Below are 19,974 nucleotides of genomic sequence, written 5' to 3' on the forward strand. Positions count from 1 at the left end.
ATCCCGGCCAAGAGAGACCTGGCCAAGGTCAGAAAAAACATTTTTCTTAGAGTAAAGAAAAAACAAATGCAGTCTAAAGCTCTTGTACTACAAAGGGAATTTAAATAACTTCATCTGCATGAAGATGCTTCAATGAAAACAGAAAATAAAACACGTCCTAAAAGGGAGCCCTGTGGGGCACCTTTAATTTTCCAAACAAAATCATAATTATGACCCCTGCATTTCATTACTCATCCAAGTGACTACTTCAATCTCAGCTGAATGCAGGTTTCTGCATCCTTGTAAATTGTACAACTCCATTTCTGATGGTGGTGTCTAAATATTATGGTGTCAAAATAATTTACATTATATTTATTTACCTTTAAGCAGAGGTGTGGACTCGAGTCACATGACTTGGACTCGAGTCAGACTCGAGTCATTAATTTTATGACTTTAGACTTGACTTGAAAAAATGTTGTAAGACTTGTGACTTGACTTAGACTTTTACACCAATGACCTGGGACTTGAATTGGACTTGAACCGGTTTACTTGAAAAGACTTGATATTTCACTCCAAATATAAAATGTAACATGCATATAGAGATTGAAAATGTGATGTCATTCTGAGGTAGAACCACAAAGGATTCTGGGAACTCGTGGCAAGAGGTACTAGCGCACGCAGGCTTTTAATTGAAATCAGTTATACAGCGATAAAAAGAAACACAAAAAATGGCAAGAAGCTGTTGTATTATTAACTGCAATAGCCGGTCACATGACAGCCACGGGAAGCCGACGGGTAAAGAAATCGGTTGTTATCGGATTACGTCGTTGAAGAGAAATTGTTCGAGCCATGTTTCCGAAGTAACAAAGAGGCGACGGATGGCCTGGATCGCAGCCATTCAAAGACCAAATATAACGTCCCAGAACACTCCAGCTCACATGTTAGTCTGCTCCAAGCATTTCCACAAAGGTCAGTCTTCTGTTGTAGTTAATGCGTCATTTTCATAACATAATTGGTGATATAGGTTACAAGCAAGTCTGACGCTGAACAGAAATTGTCGCGCTATGCTCCTTTGTTTATTGTGCATAAATAGTGAATTGTCCTGACACAATATTGTGTTTCGCTTCTGTTATTATGGTACATTGACAAAAACATACTTTTATTCACAGGATAAAACAGTTGTTTTGTATCACTAATTGCCCAGTACGATTACAGCATACAGTATTATTGTCACTGCTACATTTCTGTAACGCGTACCAGAAATTATTTCCACTACTAATTAATTACCGTTGAGCTCAAAGGTCCTATTAATAAACGGTTAAGGAATGTGTAATTATGACGACGATTTGTGAGACTGGTAAACTTATGATACGTACGATGGTCTTTCGTTCTACACGGTGCATTTCAAGGTCCTGCACCCATCCGTCGGTAAACTGTACCTGGGCATGTTGCAGTGACCTGAAGTTACTAAACTTCATGAGTGTATGCACTCACTCCAAGAACCGTATGATTATAAATATGCATATAAATATGCTACGATGAGATAGCTGACTTCATCTAACTAGCAAATGTTGTCCAGGCTACGTTGGTGATACAGTTTTTTTTTAATATGTATGATATTTTTAAAAAAAAATCATTTATTTATGTATGATATTTTTGTCATGCGATTTTAAAGCCGGTCCTACAAGCGCATCCAAGAATAACATGCAGCTTATCTCAGAACTGTCGGTGAAAATTATTCTTGGAGCTAGGTTTAATTGAGCTGCATTTTAAAGAGGTGCAATTTCACAATTTGTGTATATTTTCTAAGTTCACTATTTTGTCATGTGTTGAGAAAAACACAGATTTAAAAATTACATGGTCTAATATTTACATTTAGCATAACTGCAAAATGCTTTTTTTCTGGGTTTTTTAAAGACTCGAAAGGACTTGAAATTCAAAGTTTCAGACTTGTGACTTGACTCGGACTTTTACACCAGTGACTTGAGACTCGACTCTGACTTGCCTGACATTACTTGAGACTTGACTTGAGACTTGAGGATAAAGACTTGAGACTTACTTGAGACTTGCAAAACAATGACTTGGTCCCACCTCTGCTGGTTAGAGTTGCATGGATCGCAGATTTATCCATTTTTTGTGAATATAAGCTGCTGACTGGTGAGCAGAATTTTCAGCTTGGTACGTTAGTGTTCATCAGTTATCATAAAACATATTTAGTGCTTATAACAAATATATTATGCTAAATAAAGACAGATTTTTCCACAATGTATATGATAGTAAGAGTTAGTAAACCTCTATTAAAGTCTCCCTCTGCAGTCTGTTGTTTCTTAGATTCAGCATTGAAACTGAATTTAAAACAAAACATAGATGACATTCTGTAGCCTCATCAACCACCAAGATCTCACTGCCTACAGACATTCAGTAACTCTCATTGGATAATGTTAATAAATATCTTTCACTAAATATGAACGTTTTCTACCTGTCCTTGTTTAAATTATGAAAGAAGTTATTATGCCTGAGAATCTCTAGAATGTCGAATACTTTCCACTAAACAGTTGTCTTCTACTTTGGTTAGTTTTTTTAACAACCATTTAAAAAACATATTTTGCTTTTGTTTTATTTTTTACTGCAATTCCTGTAGAGTAGCTTTTATAGTGTTAATTCAGTATGTGCTACAAAATAAAAGCCTTTCCTTTACATTAGGTTTGTGGGCATTTTATTTTGAATTGTTCCAATCATGGCACTTCAAAGGAACAGCGCATCACAGGAACAGCCTGTGATGTCACAGTGCACATTCTACTGGAAAACCCTATAAATAGGGGAGACGTTCAACCGACTTTAGTGGATCTCGGATGGCAGAAACACAAAGCAACCTGGTTGTTAAAACAAAGACAAGGCGGACGCAGAGAAACGCACACGCACACGCTGACGCATCTACAATGGCAGAAGCAAAAATAGAAATGGTCATCACACCAAAACCTGAGGTTGATAAAGCCGCACAACCAAATACTAAAAAGTCTCCTGTGGCACAACCACCAAAGGAAACGGTTGTGAAACCAAAGAAACCAAAAAAGCAAAAACAGAAAAGAGTGGCTGAAGAACCAAGAAGAGCAATTACTCGGGCATATGCCCGGGCTCTTCTTGAAGCTCAAAACAGCACGGCTAACCCTGTGCCTAATGGAGGGACTTGGGAATATCAACCCATTCCCACATTTAGACCCCCGTTTAATCCCTGGCACGAGATTGCTGCTCTCAGACACCAACTGGAAGCCTCCCAATACCATCAGAACGACCTTTACGGTAAAATGGTAGGTGCAAACAAGAGGGCCTCTTATCACCAGCTTCAGGTGAACAAACTTCGTGAAGAAATTCACGAGAACGAGCAGAATCACGAGGAAACGATCAAAGGCCTCATAGAGCAGCTGGAAGAGGCTTCTAGTAATAAGACCTATGACATCAGTGAGACAGACACTCTCGTGAGTGACAATGAAGCTATGGTCATATTGGATGAGGTGATTGCTACCCTGCAGGACCAAATCAGCCACCCTACCACAGAGCAGTGTGTGGAGTCTGCCACTCCAACCACAGAGGCTTCACACACTGACTCTGTAGGACTGAAGTCCTCTAAGGAGGCTGAATTTGAGCTCAAATGTAGGATTCAGCAAGAGCAGATTGAGATGCTCCAGAAACAGCTCCTAGCAGCTCAAAATCAGCTTGAAGAGCAGGCCGTTAAACATAGGCAGGAGCAGGAGACACTCAACCTGGAAATCAGTGACCTGAAATCCCAGCTCTGCCCCAACAAGGCCCTTCATGATTTGAAGCTAGAGTCTCTGGAGCCAGAGCTGAAAGGGGCCAAAGCTTCCTCACTTAAAATCCCACAGCAGCACAAAGAACAAAATTCCACTGCTGCAAATGAAATGCACAAATTTGAGCTTCCGAAAGAAAACGAGACTGGAGAACAGGACAAGATGGAAAAAGAGGACTCACGGCCATCCACTGCAAGGTCTCTGCAGGAGCCTCAGAAAGAAAAAGACACCACAGAACAACAGAAGATAGAAAAAGAAGAGTCAGCTGCATTTTCTGTACAGGAATCTTTGCAAAGTGTACAAGACAAACAGAAAATGCTCAATGTCAAGGTGGCTGAACTCAAGACTGAAGTCAAGAGCCTGCCAGAGATTCCGCCAAGGAAGAAGAAGAACAAGAAGAAGCGGAACTGTGCGCGTCCCCAATTTCACATAATTGGTGTCAACATCAAGTCCTAAAAATCATATTTATATACAACTAAATTGTCAGTGAACATTTGAACCCCTCTTGGTCAAGACAGAAGGCCACCCCTTCCTGAGCCCGGTTCTGTCAGAGGTTTCTCCCTATTAAGAGGGAGTTTTTCCTCTCCACTGTCGCCAAGTGCTTGCTCATAGGGGATTTGGGGGCTTTTTTTTTAACACCAACCACTGAAAAGTTCACTGACATCAAATTTAAGACTCAGCAAATATGGAAATGGATCATTCGTCATCAAGTGAGGAATCATCCATTTAAAACATGTTTGCTGAGTCATATTTAGTTGTATATAAATATGATTTCTGTCACACTAAGGCCAATCACAGACTAATTTGGACAATTGGTAAAAAATAAATAAATTGAAAAAATTGAAAAGAAGTAGTTGTGTCATTGTTTCGTGTAGATTTCAAATAACATGCCATTTTATGTCAACATATTTCTGTTACATTTGTAGTGCTCGTGGTTTTATATTCTTATGATCCTGTTTGTTTGATGAGTATATCCTTCTGCCTTACTTCACATATTTACTGCTGCTTGGCTAGCTTTAGTCATGCTAGCATCAGCACGGGTAGAAACAGATACACATCAGAGACATCACATGTAGCTTGTGTTTATGTTCAGAGTGACACCTGATTTAAAAGCAGGCAGCAAAGCACTGAGCAGCATATCAGTCAGCACAGAAAACAAATGCCATAAATGTCATCAATTAGGCTGGAATAATTTGTTTCTGGTGGCTTCTATTGTAAGTGCTTTACATTTCAGCATGGCATCCTGTATGTGTCCTACACGGAGGACACTTGAAACTGGTCATTTTCTTAGAATGGAGCTAAAGATAAAAACAAAACCAAACCAAACTTTCATAAGAAATCTTTATTCTGCAGTAAGGGACATTAAAAACCTAATAATGTTATCATTAAAAATATTAAAATGTGAAGTAAGAGCAAAATGTATGTTTGATACATTCAGTCATTTCATTTCAGTAGGTAAATAGTGTAAAACATATTTGCTTATATAGGAAATATCTATTACACAGAGTGGTGATAGCATGACTCGTTCAAGGTAACAGTGAATGAGCAACAACTGGACTTAAATACATAAATAGCCCTTTTTGAACTAGAAGTCATAGTCATACATTTCATTCACACCCAAATGCGTTGGGGACAATCGAAGGTTCAGTATCTTGCCCTTTGACGTGTGGACTGAAGCACTGATTAGTACACTGTGGTGGGGCGTGGTCTGCGGGGCCGTGCGGACGCACCTGCACGGCATCCGCAATCACGCCCGCCGTGTTAGGGGTTGGTGGTGGTGTGGTGTGACGTGAATCAAATAAAGTTGGCTCTGAACGTCGCTCCGTGGTCCCGCCGTGCCTTATTCATGCCACATTGGTGCCGAAACCCAGGAGGCGGCATGGCGGGTACCTACCAGAGCCAGGAAAGGAAAGAGCTGGCCGAGAGGGTGGCCGAAATAGCGGCCACCCAGCGGAAGCAGGCGGCGGAGGTGCGTCGCCAACAGGAAGAGCTGCGGAAGGAGAGCGAACGCCACCTGGGGAAGATGGCAGAGCTGGCAGCGCTGCTCTGGGCCTGGGCGCCACCCCCACAAGTGTGTCCCGAGGACAGTGAAGCGGTGGAGGAGCCGTGTGGGTCACCTCGGCAGCCGGAGGTGGTGGACGAGCCACGCGGGGGTCCGAGCCTGCCGGAGGAGGAGGAGCAGCCGGGTGAAGGGCTGCTCCTGCCGGGAGCGGTGGAGGAGCCGCTCCAATCGGAGGCCGAGGACGAGGCGGGCGAGGGTCTACACCTGCCGGAGGCAGAGGAGTCGCTCCACCCAGAGGTGGGCGAGGGGCTGTGCCTGCTGGGGGCGGAGGCGCAGTGCGCGGAGCCGCTCCAAACGGGAGTGGCGGAGGCGGTGGCGGAGCAGCTGTGCGGGGAGACGGAGGTCCCTGCTCCAGGGCAGCCTGTGCAGCCGGAGTTGGAGGCAGAGGAGCGGGACAGCCCCGCTAGGCCGGGGAGCAATCGGGCGATGGGGGTATGTGGTGGGGCGTGGTCTGCGGGGCCGTGCGGACGCACCTGCACGGCATCCGCAATCACGCCCGCCGTGTTAAAACACGGGGACTCAGGGGTTGGTGGTGGTGTGGTGTGACGTGAATCAAATAAAGTTGGCTCTGAACGTCGCTCCGTGGTCCCGCCGTGCCTTATTCATGCCACATACACATAGCCACAGCTGCCCAACATAAATGATTCCATGTTGGTTAAAGACCAAATCAATCAGCTGCATATACACTGCAAAAACTCAAACTCTTATCAAGTATATTTGTCTTGTTTCTAGTCAAAATTTCTCATCACACTTAAAATACGAGAAATCAGCTACAGAGTAACATTTCAGTGAGATATAGGAACTTGTGAAAAAGTCTTGAAAACATATTGTTTTATTTTTTGTACCTTTTAACATTTCACAAAGTAAACTTGTTTTGTATTATGAACACATGTTTTTGTTGGCTGGTTAGAGTTGCATGGATCGCAGATTTATCTGTTTTTTGTGAATATAAGCTGCTGACTGGTGAGCTGAATTTTCAGCTTGGTACGTTAGTGTTCATCAGTTAATCATAAAACATATTTAGTGCTTATAACAAATATATTATGCTAAATAAAGACAGATTTTTCCACAATGTATATGATAGTAAGAGTTAGTAAACCTCTATTAAAGTCTCCCTCTGCAGTCTGTTGTTTCTTAGATTCAGCATTGAAACTGAATTTAAAACCAAACATAGATGACATTCTGTCGCCTCATCAACCACCAAGATCTCACTGCCTACAGACATTCAGTAACTCTCATTGGATAATGTTAATAAATATCTTTCACTAAATATGAACGTTTTCTACCTGTCCTTGTTTAAATTATGAAAGAAGTTATTATGCCTGAGAATCTCTAGAATGTCGACTACTTTCCACTAAACAGTTGTCTTCTACTTTGGTTAGTTTTTTTAACAACCATTTAAAAAACATATTTTGCTTTTGTTTTATTTTTTACTGCAATTCCTGTAGAGTAGCTTTTATAGTGTTAATTCAGTATGTGCTACAAAATAAAAGCCTTTCCTTTACATTAGGTTTGTGGGCATTTTATTTTGAATTGTTCCAATCATGGCACTTCAAAGGAACAGCGCATCACAGGAACAGCCTGTGATGTCACAGTGCACATTCTACTGGAAAACCCTATAAATAGGGGAGACGTTCAACCGACTTTAGTGGATCTCAGATGGCAGAAACACAAAGCAACCTGGTTGTTAAAACAAAGACAAGGCGGACGCAGAGAAACGCACACGCACACGCTGACGCATCTACAATGGCAGAAGCAAAAATAGAAATGGTCATCACACCAAAACCTGAGGTTGATAAAGCCGCACAACCAAATACTAAAAAGTCTCCTGTGGCACAACCACCAAAGGAAACGGTTGTGAAACCAAAGAAACCAAAAAAGCAAAAACAGAAAAGAGTGGCTGAAGAACCAAGAAGAGCAATTACTCGGGCATATGCCCGGGCTCTTCTTGAAGCTCAAAACAGCACGGCTAACCCTGTGCCTAATGGAGGGACTTGGGAATATCAACCCATTCCCACATTTAGACCCCCGTTTAATCCCTGGCACGAGATTGCTGCTCTCAGACACCAACTGGAAGCCTCCCAATACCATCAGAACGACCTTTACGGTAAAATGGTAGGTGCAAACAAGAGGGCCTCTTATCACCAGCTTCAGGTGAACAAACTTCGTGAAGAAATTCACGAGAACGAGCAGAATCACGAGGAAACGATCAAAGGCCTCATAGAGCAGCTGGAAGAGGCTTCTAGTAATAAGCCCTATGACATCAGTGAGACAGACACTCTCGTGAGTGACAATGAAGCTATGGTCATATTGGATGAGGTGATTGCTACCCTGCAGGACCAAATCAGCCACCCTACCACAGAGCAGTGTGTGGAGTCTGCCACTCCAACCACAGAGGCTTCACACACTGACTCTGTAGGACTGAAGTCCTCTAAGGAGGCTGAATTTGAGCTCAAATGTAGGATTCAGCAAGAGCAGATTGAGATGCTCCAGAAACAGCTCCTAGCAGCTCAAAATCAGCTTGAAGAGCAGGCCGTTAAACATAGGCAGGAGCAGGAGACACTCAACCTGGAAATCAGTGACCTGAAATCCCAGCTCTGCCCCAACAAGGCCCTTCATGATTTGAAGCTAGAGTCTCTGGAGCCAGAGCTGAAAGGGGCCAAAGCTTCCTCACTTAAAATCCCACAGCAGCACAAAGAACAAAATTCCACTGCTGCAAATGAAATGCACAAATTTGAGCTTCCGAAAGAAAACGAGACTGGAGAACAGGACAAGATGGAAAAAGAGGACTCACGGCCATCCACTGCAAGGTCTCTGCAGGAGCCTCAGAAAGAAAAAGACACCACAGAACAACAGAAGATAGAAAAAGAAGAGTCAGCTGCATTTTCTGTACAGGAATCTTTGCAAAGTGTACAAGACAAACAGAAAATGCTCAATGTCAAGGTGGCTGAACTCAAGACTGAAGTCAAGAGCCTGCCAGAGATTCCGCCAAGGAAGAAGAAGAACAAGAAGAAGCGGAACTGTGCGCGTCCCCAATTTCACATAATTGGTGTCAACATCAAGTCCTAAAAATCATATTTATATACAACTAAATTGTCAGTGAACATTTGAACCCCTCTTGGTCAAGACAGAAGGCCACCCCTTCCTGAGCCCGGTTCTGTCAGAGGTTTCTCCCTATTAAGAGGGAGTTTTTCCTCTCCACTGTCGCCAAGTGCTTGCTCATAGGGGATTTGGGGGCTTTTTTTTTAACACCAACCACTGAAAAGTTCACTGACATCAAATTTAAGACTCAGCAAATATGGAAATGGATCATTCGTCATCAAGTGAGGAATCATCCATTTAAAACATGTTTGCTGAGTCATATTTAGTTGTATATAAATATGATTTCTGTCACACTAAGGCCAATCACAGACTAATTTGGACAATTGGTAAAAAATAAATAAATTGAAAAAATTGAAAAGAAGTAGTTGTGTCATTGTTTCGTGTAGATTTCAAATAACATGCCATTTTATGTCAACATATTTCTGTTACATTTGTAGTGCTCGTGGTTTTATATTCTTATGATCCTGTTTGTTTGATGAGTATATCCTTCTGCCTTACTTCACATATTTACTGCTGCTTGGCTAGCTTTAGTCATGCTAGCATCAGCACGGGTAGAAACAGATACACATCAGAGACATCACATGTAGCTTGTGTTTATGTTCAGAGTGACACCTGATTTAAAAGCAGGCAGCAAAGCACTGAGCAGCATATCAGTCAGCACAGAAAACAAATGCCATAAATGTCATCAATTAGGCTGGAATAATTTGTTTCTGGTGGCTTCTATTGTAAGTGCTTTACATTTCAGCATGGCATCCTGTATGTGTCCTACACTGAGGACACTTGAAACTGGTCATTTTCTTAGAATGGAGCTAAAGATAAAAACAAAACCAAACCAAACTTTCATAAGAAATCGTTATTCTGCAGTAAGGGACATTAAAAACCTAATAATGTTATCATTAAAAATATTAAAATGTGAAGTAAGAGCAAAATGTATGTTTGATACATTCAGTCATTTCATTTCAGTAGGTAAATAGTGTAAAACATATTTGCTTATATAGGAAATATCTATTACACAGAGTGGTGATAGCATGACTCGTTCAAGGTAACAGTGAATGAGCAACAACTGGACTTAAATACATAAATAGCCCTTTTTGAACTAGAAGTCATAGTCATACATTTCATTCACACCCAAATGCGTTGGGGACAATCGAAGGTTCAGTATCTTGCCCTTTGACGTGTGGACTGAAGCACTGATTAGTACACTGTGGTGGGGCGTGGTCTGCGGGGCCGTGCGGACGCACCTGCACGGCATCCGCAATCACGCCCGCCGTGTTAGGGGTTGGTGGTGGTGTGGTGTGACGTGAATCAAATAAAGTTGGCTCTGAACGTCGCTCCGTGGTCCCGCCGTGCCTTATTCATGCCACATTGGTGCCGAAACCCAGGAGGCGGCATGGCGGGTACCTACCAGAGCCAGGAAAGGAAAGAGCTGGCCGAGAGGGTGGCCGAAATAGCGGCCACCCAGCGGAAGCAGGCGGCGGAGGTGCGTCGCCAACAGGAAGAGCTGCGGAAGGAGAGCGAACGCCACCTGGGGAAGATGGCAGAGCTGGCAGCGCTGCTCTGGGCCTGGGCGCCACCCCCACAAGTGTGTCCCGAGGACAGTGAAGCGGTGGAGGAGCCGTGTGGGTCACCTCGGCAGCCGGAGGTGGTGGACGAGCCACGCGGGGGTCCGAGCCTGCCGGAGGAGGAGGAGCAGCCGGGTGAAGGGCTGCTCCTGCCGGGAGCGGTGGAGGAGCCGCTCCAATCGGAGGCCGAGGACGAGGCGGGCGAGGGTCTACACCTGCCGGAGGCAGAGGAGTCGCTCCACCCAGATGTGGGCGAGGGGCTGTGCCTGCTGGGGGCGGAGGCGCAGTGCGCGGAGCCGCTCCAAACGGGAGTGGCGGAGGCGGTGGCGGAGCAGCTGTGCGGGGAGACGGAGGTCCCTGCTCCAGGGCAGCCTGTGCAGCCGGAGTTGGAGGCAGAGGAGCGGGACAGCCCCGCTAGGCCGGGGAGCAATCGGGCGATGGGGGTATGTGGTGGGGCGTGGTCTGCGGGGCCGTGCGGACGCACCTGCACGGCATCCGCAATCACGCCCGCCGTGTTAAAACACGGGGACTCAGGGGTTGGTGGTGGTGTGGTGTGACGTGAATCAAATAAAGTTGGCTCTGAACGTCGCTCCGTGGTCCCGCCGTGCCTTATTCATGCCACATACACATAGCCACAGCTGCCCAACATAAATGATTCCATGTTGGTTAAAGACCAAATCAATCAGCTGCATATACACTGCAAAAACTCAAACTCTTATCAAGTATATTTGTCTTGTTTCTAGTCAAAATTTCTCATCACACTTAAAATACGAGAAATCAGCTACAGAGTAACATTTCAGTGAGATATAGGAACTTGTGAAAAAGTCTTGAAAACATATTGTTTTATTTTTTGTACCTTTTAACATTTCACAAAGTAAACTTGTTTTGTATTATGAACACATGTTTTTGTTGGCTGGTTAGAGTTGCATGGATCGCAGATTTATCTGTTTTTTGTGAATATAAGCTGCTGACTGGTGAGCTGAATTTTCAGCTTGGTACGTTAGTGTTCATCAGTTAATCATAAAACATATTTAGTGCTTATAACAAATATATTATGCTAAATAAAGACAGATTTTTCCACAATGTATATGATAGTAAGAGTTAGTAAACCTCTATTAAAGTCTCCCTCTGCAGTCTGTTGTTTCTTAGATTCAGCATTGAAACTGAATTTAAAACAAAACATAGATGACATTCTGTAGCCTCATCAACCACCAAGATCTCACTGCCTACAGACATTCAGTAACTCTCATTGGATAATGTTAATAAATATCTTTCACTAAATATGAACGTTTTCTACCTGTCCTTGTTTAAATTATGAAAGAAGTTATTATGCCTGAGAATCTCTAGAATGTCGAATACTTTCCACTAAACAGTTGTCTTCTACTTTGGTTAGTTTTTTTAACAACCATTTAAAAAACATATTTTGCTTTTGTTTTATTTTTTACTGCAATTCCTGTAGAGTAGCTTTTATAGTGTTAATTCAGTATGTGCTACAAAATAAAAGCCTTTCCTTTACATTAGGTTTGTGGGCATTTTATTTTGAATTGTTCCAATCATGGCACTTCAAAGGAACAGCGCATCACAGGAACAGCCTGTGATGTCACAGTGCACATTCTACTGGAAAACCCTATAAATAGGGGAGACGTTCAACCGACTTTAGTGGATCTCGGATGGCAGAAACACAAAGCAACCTGGTTGTTAAAACAAAGACAAGGCGGACGCAGAGAAACGCACACGCACACGCTGACGCATCTACAATGGCAGAAGCAAAAATAGAAATGGTCATCACACCAAAACCTGAGGTTGATAAAGCCGCACAACCAAATACTAAAAAGTCTCCTGTGGCACAACCACCAAAGGAAACGGTTGTGAAACCAAAGAAACCAAAAAAGCAAAAACAGAAAAGAGTGGCTGAAGAACCAAGAAGAGCAATTACTCGGGCATATGCCCGGGCTCTTCTTGAAGCTCAAAACAGCACGGCTAACCCTGTGCCTAATGGAGGGACTTGGGAATATCAACCCATTCCCACATTTAGACCCCCGTTTAATCCCTGGCACGAGATTGCTGCTCTCAGACACCAACTGGAAGCCTCCCAATACCATCAGAACGACCTTTACGGTAAAATGGTAGGTGCAAACAAGAGGGCCTCTTATCACCAGCTTCAGGTGAACAAACTTCGTGAAGAAATTCACGAGAACGAGCAGAATCACGAGGAAACGATCAAAGGCCTCATAGAGCAGCTGGAAGAGGCTTCTAGTAATAAGACCTATGACATCAGTGAGACAGACACTCTCGTGAGTGACAATGAAGCTATGGTCATATTGGATGAGGTGATTGCTACCCTGCAGGACCAAATCAGCCACCCTACCACAGAGCAGTGTGTGGAGTCTGCCACTCCAACCACAGAGGCTTCACACACTGACTCTGTAGGACTGAAGTCCTCTAAGGAGGCTGAATTTGAGCTCAAATGTAGGATTCAGCAAGAGCAGATTGAGATGCTCCAGAAACAGCTCCTAGCAGCTCAAAATCAGCTTGAAGAGCAGGCCGTTAAACATAGGCAGGAGCAGGAGACACTCAACCTGGAAATCAGTGACCTGAAATCCCAGCTCTGCCCCAACAAGGCCCTTCATGATTTGAAGCTAGAGTCTCTGGAGCCAGAGCTGAAAGGGGCCAAAGCTTCCTCACTTAAAATCCCACAGCAGCACAAAGAACAAAATTCCACTGCTGCAAATGAAATGCACAAATTTGAGCTTCCGAAAGAAAACGAGACTGGAGAACAGGACAAGATGGAAAAAGAGGACTCACGGCCATCCACTGCAAGGTCTCTGCAGGAGCCTCAGAAAGAAAAAGACACCACAGAACAACAGAAGATAGAAAAAGAAGAGTCAGCTGCATTTTCTGTACAGGAATCTTTGCAAAGTGTACAAGACAAACAGAAAATGCTCAATGTCAAGGTGGCTGAACTCAAGACTGAAGTCAAGAGCCTGCCAGAGATTCCGCCAAGGAAGAAGAAGAACAAGAAGAAGCGGAACTGTGCGCGTCCCCAATTTCACATAATTGGTGTCAACATCAAGTCCTAAAAATCATATTTATATACAACTAAATTGTCAGTGAACATTTGAACCCCTCTTGGTCAAGACAGAAGGCCACCCCTTCCTGAGCCCGGTTCTGTCAGAGGTTTCTCCCTATTAAGAGGGAGTTTTTCCTCTCCACTGTCGCCAAGTGCTTGCTCATAGGGGATTTGGGGGCTTTTTTTTTAACACCAACCACTGAAAAGTTCACTGACATCAAATTTAAGACTCAGCAAATATGGAAATGGATCATTCGTCATCAAGTGAGGAATCATCCATTTAAAACATGTTTGCTGAGTCATATTTAGTTGTATATAAATATGATTTCTGTCACACTAAGGCCAATCACAGACTAATTTGGACAATTGGTAAAAAATAAATAAATTGAAAAAATTGAAAAGAAGTAGTTGTGTCATTGTTTCGTGTAGATTTCAAATAACATGCCATTTTATGTCAACATATTTCTGTTACATTTGTAGTGCTCGTGGTTTTATATTCTTATGATCCTGTTTGTTTGATGAGTATATCCTTCTGCCTTACTTCACATATTTACTGCTGCTTGGCTAGCTTTAGTCATGCTAGCATCAGCACGGGTAGAAACAGATACACATCAGAGACATCACATGTAGCTTGTGTTTATGTTCAGAGTGACACCTGATTTAAAAGCAGGCAGCAAAGCACTGAGCAGCATATCAGTCAGCACAGAAAACAAATGCCATAAATGTCATCAATTAGGCTGGAATAATTTGTTTCTGGTGGCTTCTATTGTAAGTGCTTTACATTTCAGCATGGCATCCTGTATGTGTCCTACACTGAGGACACTTGAAACTGGTCATTTTCTTAGAATGGAGCTAAAGATAAAAACAAAACCAAACCAAACTTTCATAAGAAATCGTTATTCTGCAGTAAGGGACATTAAAAACCTAATAATGTTATCATTAAAAATATTAAAATGTGAAGTAAGAGCAAAATGTATGTTTGATACATTCAGTCATTTCATTTCAGTAGGTAAATAGTGTAAAACATATTTGCTTATATAGGAAATATCTATTACACAGAGTGGTGATAGCATGACTCGTTCAAGGTAACAGTGAATGAGCAACAACTGGACTTAAATACATAAATAGCCCTTTTTGAACTAGAAGTCATAGTCATACATTTCATTCACACCCAAATGCGTTGGGGACAATCGAAGGTTCAGTATCTTGCCCTTTGACGTGTGGACTGAAGCACTGATTAGTACACTGTGGTGGGGCGTGGTCTGCGGGGCCGTGCGGACGCACCTGCACGGCATCCGCAATCACGCCCGCCGTGTTAGGGGTTGGTGGTGGTGTGGTGTGACGTGAATCAAATAAAGTTGGCTCTGAACGTCGCTCCGTGGTCCCGCCGTGCCTTATTCATGCCACATTGGTGCCGAAACCCAGGAGGCGGCATGGCGGGTACCTACCAGAGCCAGGAAAGGAAAGAGCTGGCCGAGAGGGTGGCCGAAATAGCGGCCACCCAGCGGAAGCAGGCGGCGGAGGTGCGTCGCCAACAGGAAGAGCTGCGGAAGGAGAGCGAACGCCACCTGGGGAAGATGGCAGAGCTGGCAGCGCTGCTCTGGGCCTGGGCGCCACCCCCACAAGTGTGTCCCGAGGACAGTGAAGCGGTGGAGGAGCCGTGTGGGTCACCTCGGCAGCCGGAGGTGGTGGACGAGCCACGCGGGGGTCCGAGCCTGCCGGAGGAGGAGGAGCAGCCGGGTGAAGGGCTGCTCCTGCCGGGAGCGGTGGAGGAGCCGCTCCAATCGGAGGCCGAGGACGAGGCGGGCGAGGGTCTACACCTGCCGGAGGCAGAGGAGTCGCTCCACCCAGAGGTGGGCGAGGGGCTGTGCCTGCTGGGGGCGGAGGCGCAGTGCGCGGAGCCGCTCCAAACGGGAGTGGCGGAGGCGGTGGCGGAGCAGCTGTGCGGGGAGACGGAGGTCCCTGCTCCAGGGCAGCCTGTGCAGCCGGAGTTGGAGGCAGAGGAGCGGGACAGCCCCGCTAGGCCGGGGAGCAATCGGGCGATGGGGGTATGTGGTGGGGCGTGGTCTGCGGGGCCGTGCGGACGCACCTGCACGGCATCCGCAATCACGCCCGCCGTGTTAAAACACGGGGACTCAGGGGTTGGTGGTGGTGTGGTGTGACGTGAATCAAATAAAGTTGGCTCTGAACGTCGCTCCGTGGTCCCGCCGTGCCTTATTCATGCCACATACACATAGCCACAGCTGCCCAACATAAATGATTCCATGTTGGTTAAAGACCAAATCAATCAGCTGCATATACACTGCAAAAACTCAAACTCTTATCAAGTATATTTGTCTTGTTTCTAGTCAAAATTTCTCATCACACTTAAAATACGAGAAATCAGCTACAGAGTAACATTTCAGTGAGATATAGGAACTTGTGAAAAAGTCTTGAAAACATATTGTTTTATTTTTTGTACCTTTTAACATTTCACAAAGTAAACTTGTTTTGTATTATGAACACATGTTTTTGTTGGCTGGTTAGAGTTGCATGGATCGCAGATTTATCTGTTTTTTGTGAATATAAGCTGCTGACTGGTGAGCTGAATTTTCAGCTTGGTACGTTAGTGTTCATCAGTTAATCATAAAACATATTTAGTGCTTATAACAAATATATTATGCTAAATAAAGACAGATTTTTCCACAATGTATATGATAGTAAGAGTTAGTAAACCTCTATTAAAGTCTCCCTCTGCAGTCTGTTGTTTCTTAGATTCAGCATTGAAACTGAATTTAAAACCAAACATAGATGACATTCTGTCGCCTCATCAACCACCAAGATCTCACTGCCTACAGACATTCAGTAACTCTCATTGGATAATGTTAATAAATATCTTTCACTAAATATGAACGTTTTCTACCTGTCCTTGTTTAAATTATGAAAGAAGTTATTATGCCTGAGAATCTCTAGAATGTCGACTACTTTCCACTAAACAGTTGTCTTCTACTTTGGTTAGTTTTTTTAACAACCATTTAAAAAACATATTTTGCTTTTGTTTTATTTTTTACTGCAATTCCTGTAGAGTAGCTTTTATAGTGTTAATTCAGTATGTGCTACAAAATAAAAGCCTTTCCTTTACATTAGGTTTGTGGGCATTTTATTTTGAATTGTTCCAATCATGGCACTTCAAAGGAACAGCGCATCACAGGAACAGCCTGTGATGTCACAGTGCACATTCTACTGGAAAACCCTATAAATAGGGGAGACGTTCAACCGACTTTAGTGGATCTCAGATGGCAGAAACACAAAGCAACCTGGTTGTTAAAACAAAGACAAGGCGGACGCAGAGAAACGCACACGCACACGCTGACGCATCTACAATGGCAGAAGCAAAAATAGAAATGGTCATCACACCAAAACCTGAGGTTGATAAAGCCGCACAACCAAATACTAAAAAGTCTCCTGTGGCACAACCACCAAAGGAAACGGTTGTGAAACCAAAGAAACCAAAAAAGCAAAAACAGAAAAGAGTGGCTGAAGAACCAAGAAGAGCAATTACTCGGGCATATGCCCGGGCTCTTCTTGAAGCTCAAAACAGCACGGCTAACCCTGTGCCTAATGGAGGGACTTGGGAATATCAACCCATTCCCACATTTAGACCCCCGTTTAATCCCTGGCACGAGATTGCTGCTCTCAGACACCAACTGGAAGCCTCCCAATACCATCAGAACGACCTTTACGGTAAAATGGTAGGTGCAAACAAGAGGGCCTCTTATCACCAGCTTCAGGTGAACAAACTTCGTGAAGAAATTCACGAGAACGAGCAGAATCACGAGGAAACGATCAAAGGCCTCATAGAGCAGCTGGAAGAGGCTTCTAGTAATAAGCCCTATGACATCAGTGAGACAGACACTCTCGTGAGTGACAATGAAGCTATGGTCATATTGGATGAGGTGATTGCTACCCTGCAGGACCAAATCAGCCACCCTACCACAGAGCAGTGTGTGGAGTCTGCCACTCCAACCACAGAGGCTTCACACACTGACTCTGTAGGACTGAAGTCCTCTAAGGAGGCTGAATTTGAGCTCAAATGTAGGATTCAGCAAGAGCAGATTGAGATGCTCCAGAAACAGCTCCTAGCAGCTCAAAATCAGCTTGAAGAGCAGGCCGTTAAACATAGGCAGGAGCAGGAGACACTCAACCTGGAAATCAGTGACCTGAAATCCCAGCTCTGCCCCAACAAGGCCCTTCATGATTTGAAGCTAGAGTCTCTGGAGCCAGAGCTGAAAGGGGCCAAAGCTTCCTCACTTAAAATCCCACAGCAGCACAAAGAACAAAATTCCACTGCTGCAAATGAAATGCACAAATTTGAGCTTCCGAAAGAAAACGAGACTGGAGAACAGGACAAGATGGAAAAAGAGGACTCACGGCCATCCACTGCAAGGTCTCTGCAGGAGCCTCAGAAAGAAAAAGACACCACAGAACAACAGAAGATAGAAAAAGAAGAGTCAGCTGCATTTTCTGTACAGGAATCTTTGCAAAGTGTACAAGACAAACAGAAAATGCTCAATGTCAAGGTGGCTGAACTCAAGACTGAAGTCAAGAGCCTGCCAGAGATTCCGCCAAGGAAGAAGAAGAACAAGAAGAAGCGGAACTGTGCGCGTCCCCAATTTCACATAATTGGTGTCAACATCAAGTCCTAAAAATCATATTTATATACAACTAAATTGTCAGTGAACATTTGAACCCCTCTTGGTCAAGACAGAAGGCCACCCCTTCCTGAGCCCGGTTCTGTCAGAGGTTTCTCCCTATTAAGAGGGAGTTTTTCCTCTCCACTGTCGCCAAGTGCTTGCTCATAGGGGATTTGGGGGCTTTTTTTTTAACACCAACCACTGAAAAGTTCACTGACATCAAATTTAAGACTCAGCAAATATGGAAATGGATCATTCGTCATCAAGTGAGGAATCATCCATTTAAAACATGTTTGCTGAGTCATATTTAGTTGTATATAAATATGATTTCTGTCACACTAAGGCCAATCACAGACTAATTTGGACAATTGGTAAAAAATAAATAAATTGAAAAAATTGAAAAGAAGTAGTTGTGTCATTGTTTCGTGTAGATTTCAAATAACATGCCATTTTATGTCAACATATTTCTGTTACATTTGTAGTGCTCGTGGTTTTATATTCTTATGATCCTGTTTGTTTGATGAGTATATCCTTCTGCCTTACTTCACATATTTACTGCTGCTTGGCTAGCTTTAGTCATGCTAGCATCAGCACGGGTAGAAACAGATACACATCAGAGACATCACATGTAGCTTGTGTTTATGTTCAGAGTGACACCTGATTTAAAAGCAGGCAGCAAAGCACTGAGCAGCATATCAGTCAGCACAGAAAACAAATGCCATAAATGTCATCAATTAGGCTGGAATAATTTGTTTCTGGTGGCTTCTATTGTAAGTGCTTTACATTTCAGCATGGCATCCTGTATGTGTCCTACACGGAGGACACTTGAAACTGGTCATTTTCTTAGAATGGAGCTAAAGATAAAAACAAAACCAAACCAAACTTTCATAAGAAATCTTTATTCTGCAGTAAGGGACATTAAAAACCTAATAATGTTATCATTAAAAATATTAAAATGTGAAGTAAGAGCAAAATGTATGTTTGATACATTCAGTCATTTCATTTCAGTAGGTAAATAGTGTAAAACATATTTGCTTATATAGGAAATATCTATTACACAGAGTGGTGATAGCATGACTCGTTCAAGGTAACAGTGAATGAGCAACAACTGGACTTAAATACATAAATAGCCCTTTTTGAACTAGAAGTCATAGTCATACATTTCATTCACACCCAAATGCGTTGGGGACAATCGAAGGTTCAGTATCTTGCCCTTTGACGTGTGGACTGAAGCACTGATTAGTACACTGTGGTGGGGCGTGGTCTGCGGGGCCGTGCGGACGCACCTGCACGGCATCCGCAATCACGCCCGCCGTGTTAGGGGTTGGTGGTGGTGTGGTGTGACGTGAATCAAATAAAGTTGGCTCTGAACGTCGCTCCGTGGTCCCGCCGTGCCTTATTCATGCCACATTGGTGCCGAAACCCAGGAGGCGGCATGGCGGGTACCTACCAGAGCCAGGAAAGGAAAGAGCTGGCCGAGAGGGTGGCCGAAATAGCGGCCACCCAGCGGAAGCAGGCGGCGGAGGTGCGTCGCCAACAGGAAGAGCTGCGGAAGGAGAGCGAACGCCACCTGGGGAAGATGGCAGAGCTGGCAGCGCTGCTCTGGGCCTGGGCGCCACCCCCACAAGTGTGTCCCGAGGACAGTGAAGCGGTGGAGGAGCCGTGTGGGTCACCTCGGCAGCCGGAGGTGGTGGACGAGCCACGCGGGGGTCCGAGCCTG

General features: G+C 44.0%; 3 protein-coding genes across 3 annotated transcripts; all 3 read left to right on the forward strand.

The window, feature by feature from the left end:
• Window positions 1–5,552: 5,552 nt before the first annotated feature.
• LOC147310142 (uncharacterized) lies at window positions 5,553–6,450 on the forward strand. The gene has a single exon (XM_086269484.1). It carries the CDS (start codon window positions 5,632–5,634, stop codon window positions 6,391–6,393), a length of 762 nt encoding a protein of 253 aa, XP_086125610.1. The 5' UTR covers window positions 5,553–5,631; the 3' UTR covers window positions 6,394–6,450.
• Window positions 6,451–7,506: 1,056 nt separating this feature from the next.
• Window positions 7,507–8,916, forward strand: LOC147310143 (uncharacterized). The gene has a single exon (XM_086268188.1). It carries the CDS (start codon window positions 7,507–7,509, stop codon window positions 8,914–8,916), a length of 1,410 nt encoding a protein of 469 aa, XP_086124314.1.
• Window positions 8,917–16,856: 7,940 nt separating this feature from the next.
• Window positions 16,857–18,266, forward strand: LOC147310144 (uncharacterized). Its single transcript, XM_086268186.1, has one exon. It carries the CDS (start codon window positions 16,857–16,859, stop codon window positions 18,264–18,266), a length of 1,410 nt encoding a protein of 469 aa, XP_086124312.1.
• Window positions 18,267–19,974: the final 1,708 nt, after the last annotated feature.

This window comes from Aulonocara sp. 'chitande type north' Nkhata Bay, linkage group LG17 (genome assembly GCF_057382095.1).
Source record: "Aulonocara sp. 'chitande type north' Nkhata Bay isolate Kocher_YH1m ecotype deep benthic linkage group LG17, A_spYH_male_GT1.1, whole genome shotgun sequence".
NCBI classification, from domain to species: Eukaryota; Metazoa; Chordata; class Actinopteri; order Cichliformes; family Cichlidae; genus Aulonocara; species Aulonocara sp. 'chitande type north' Nkhata Bay.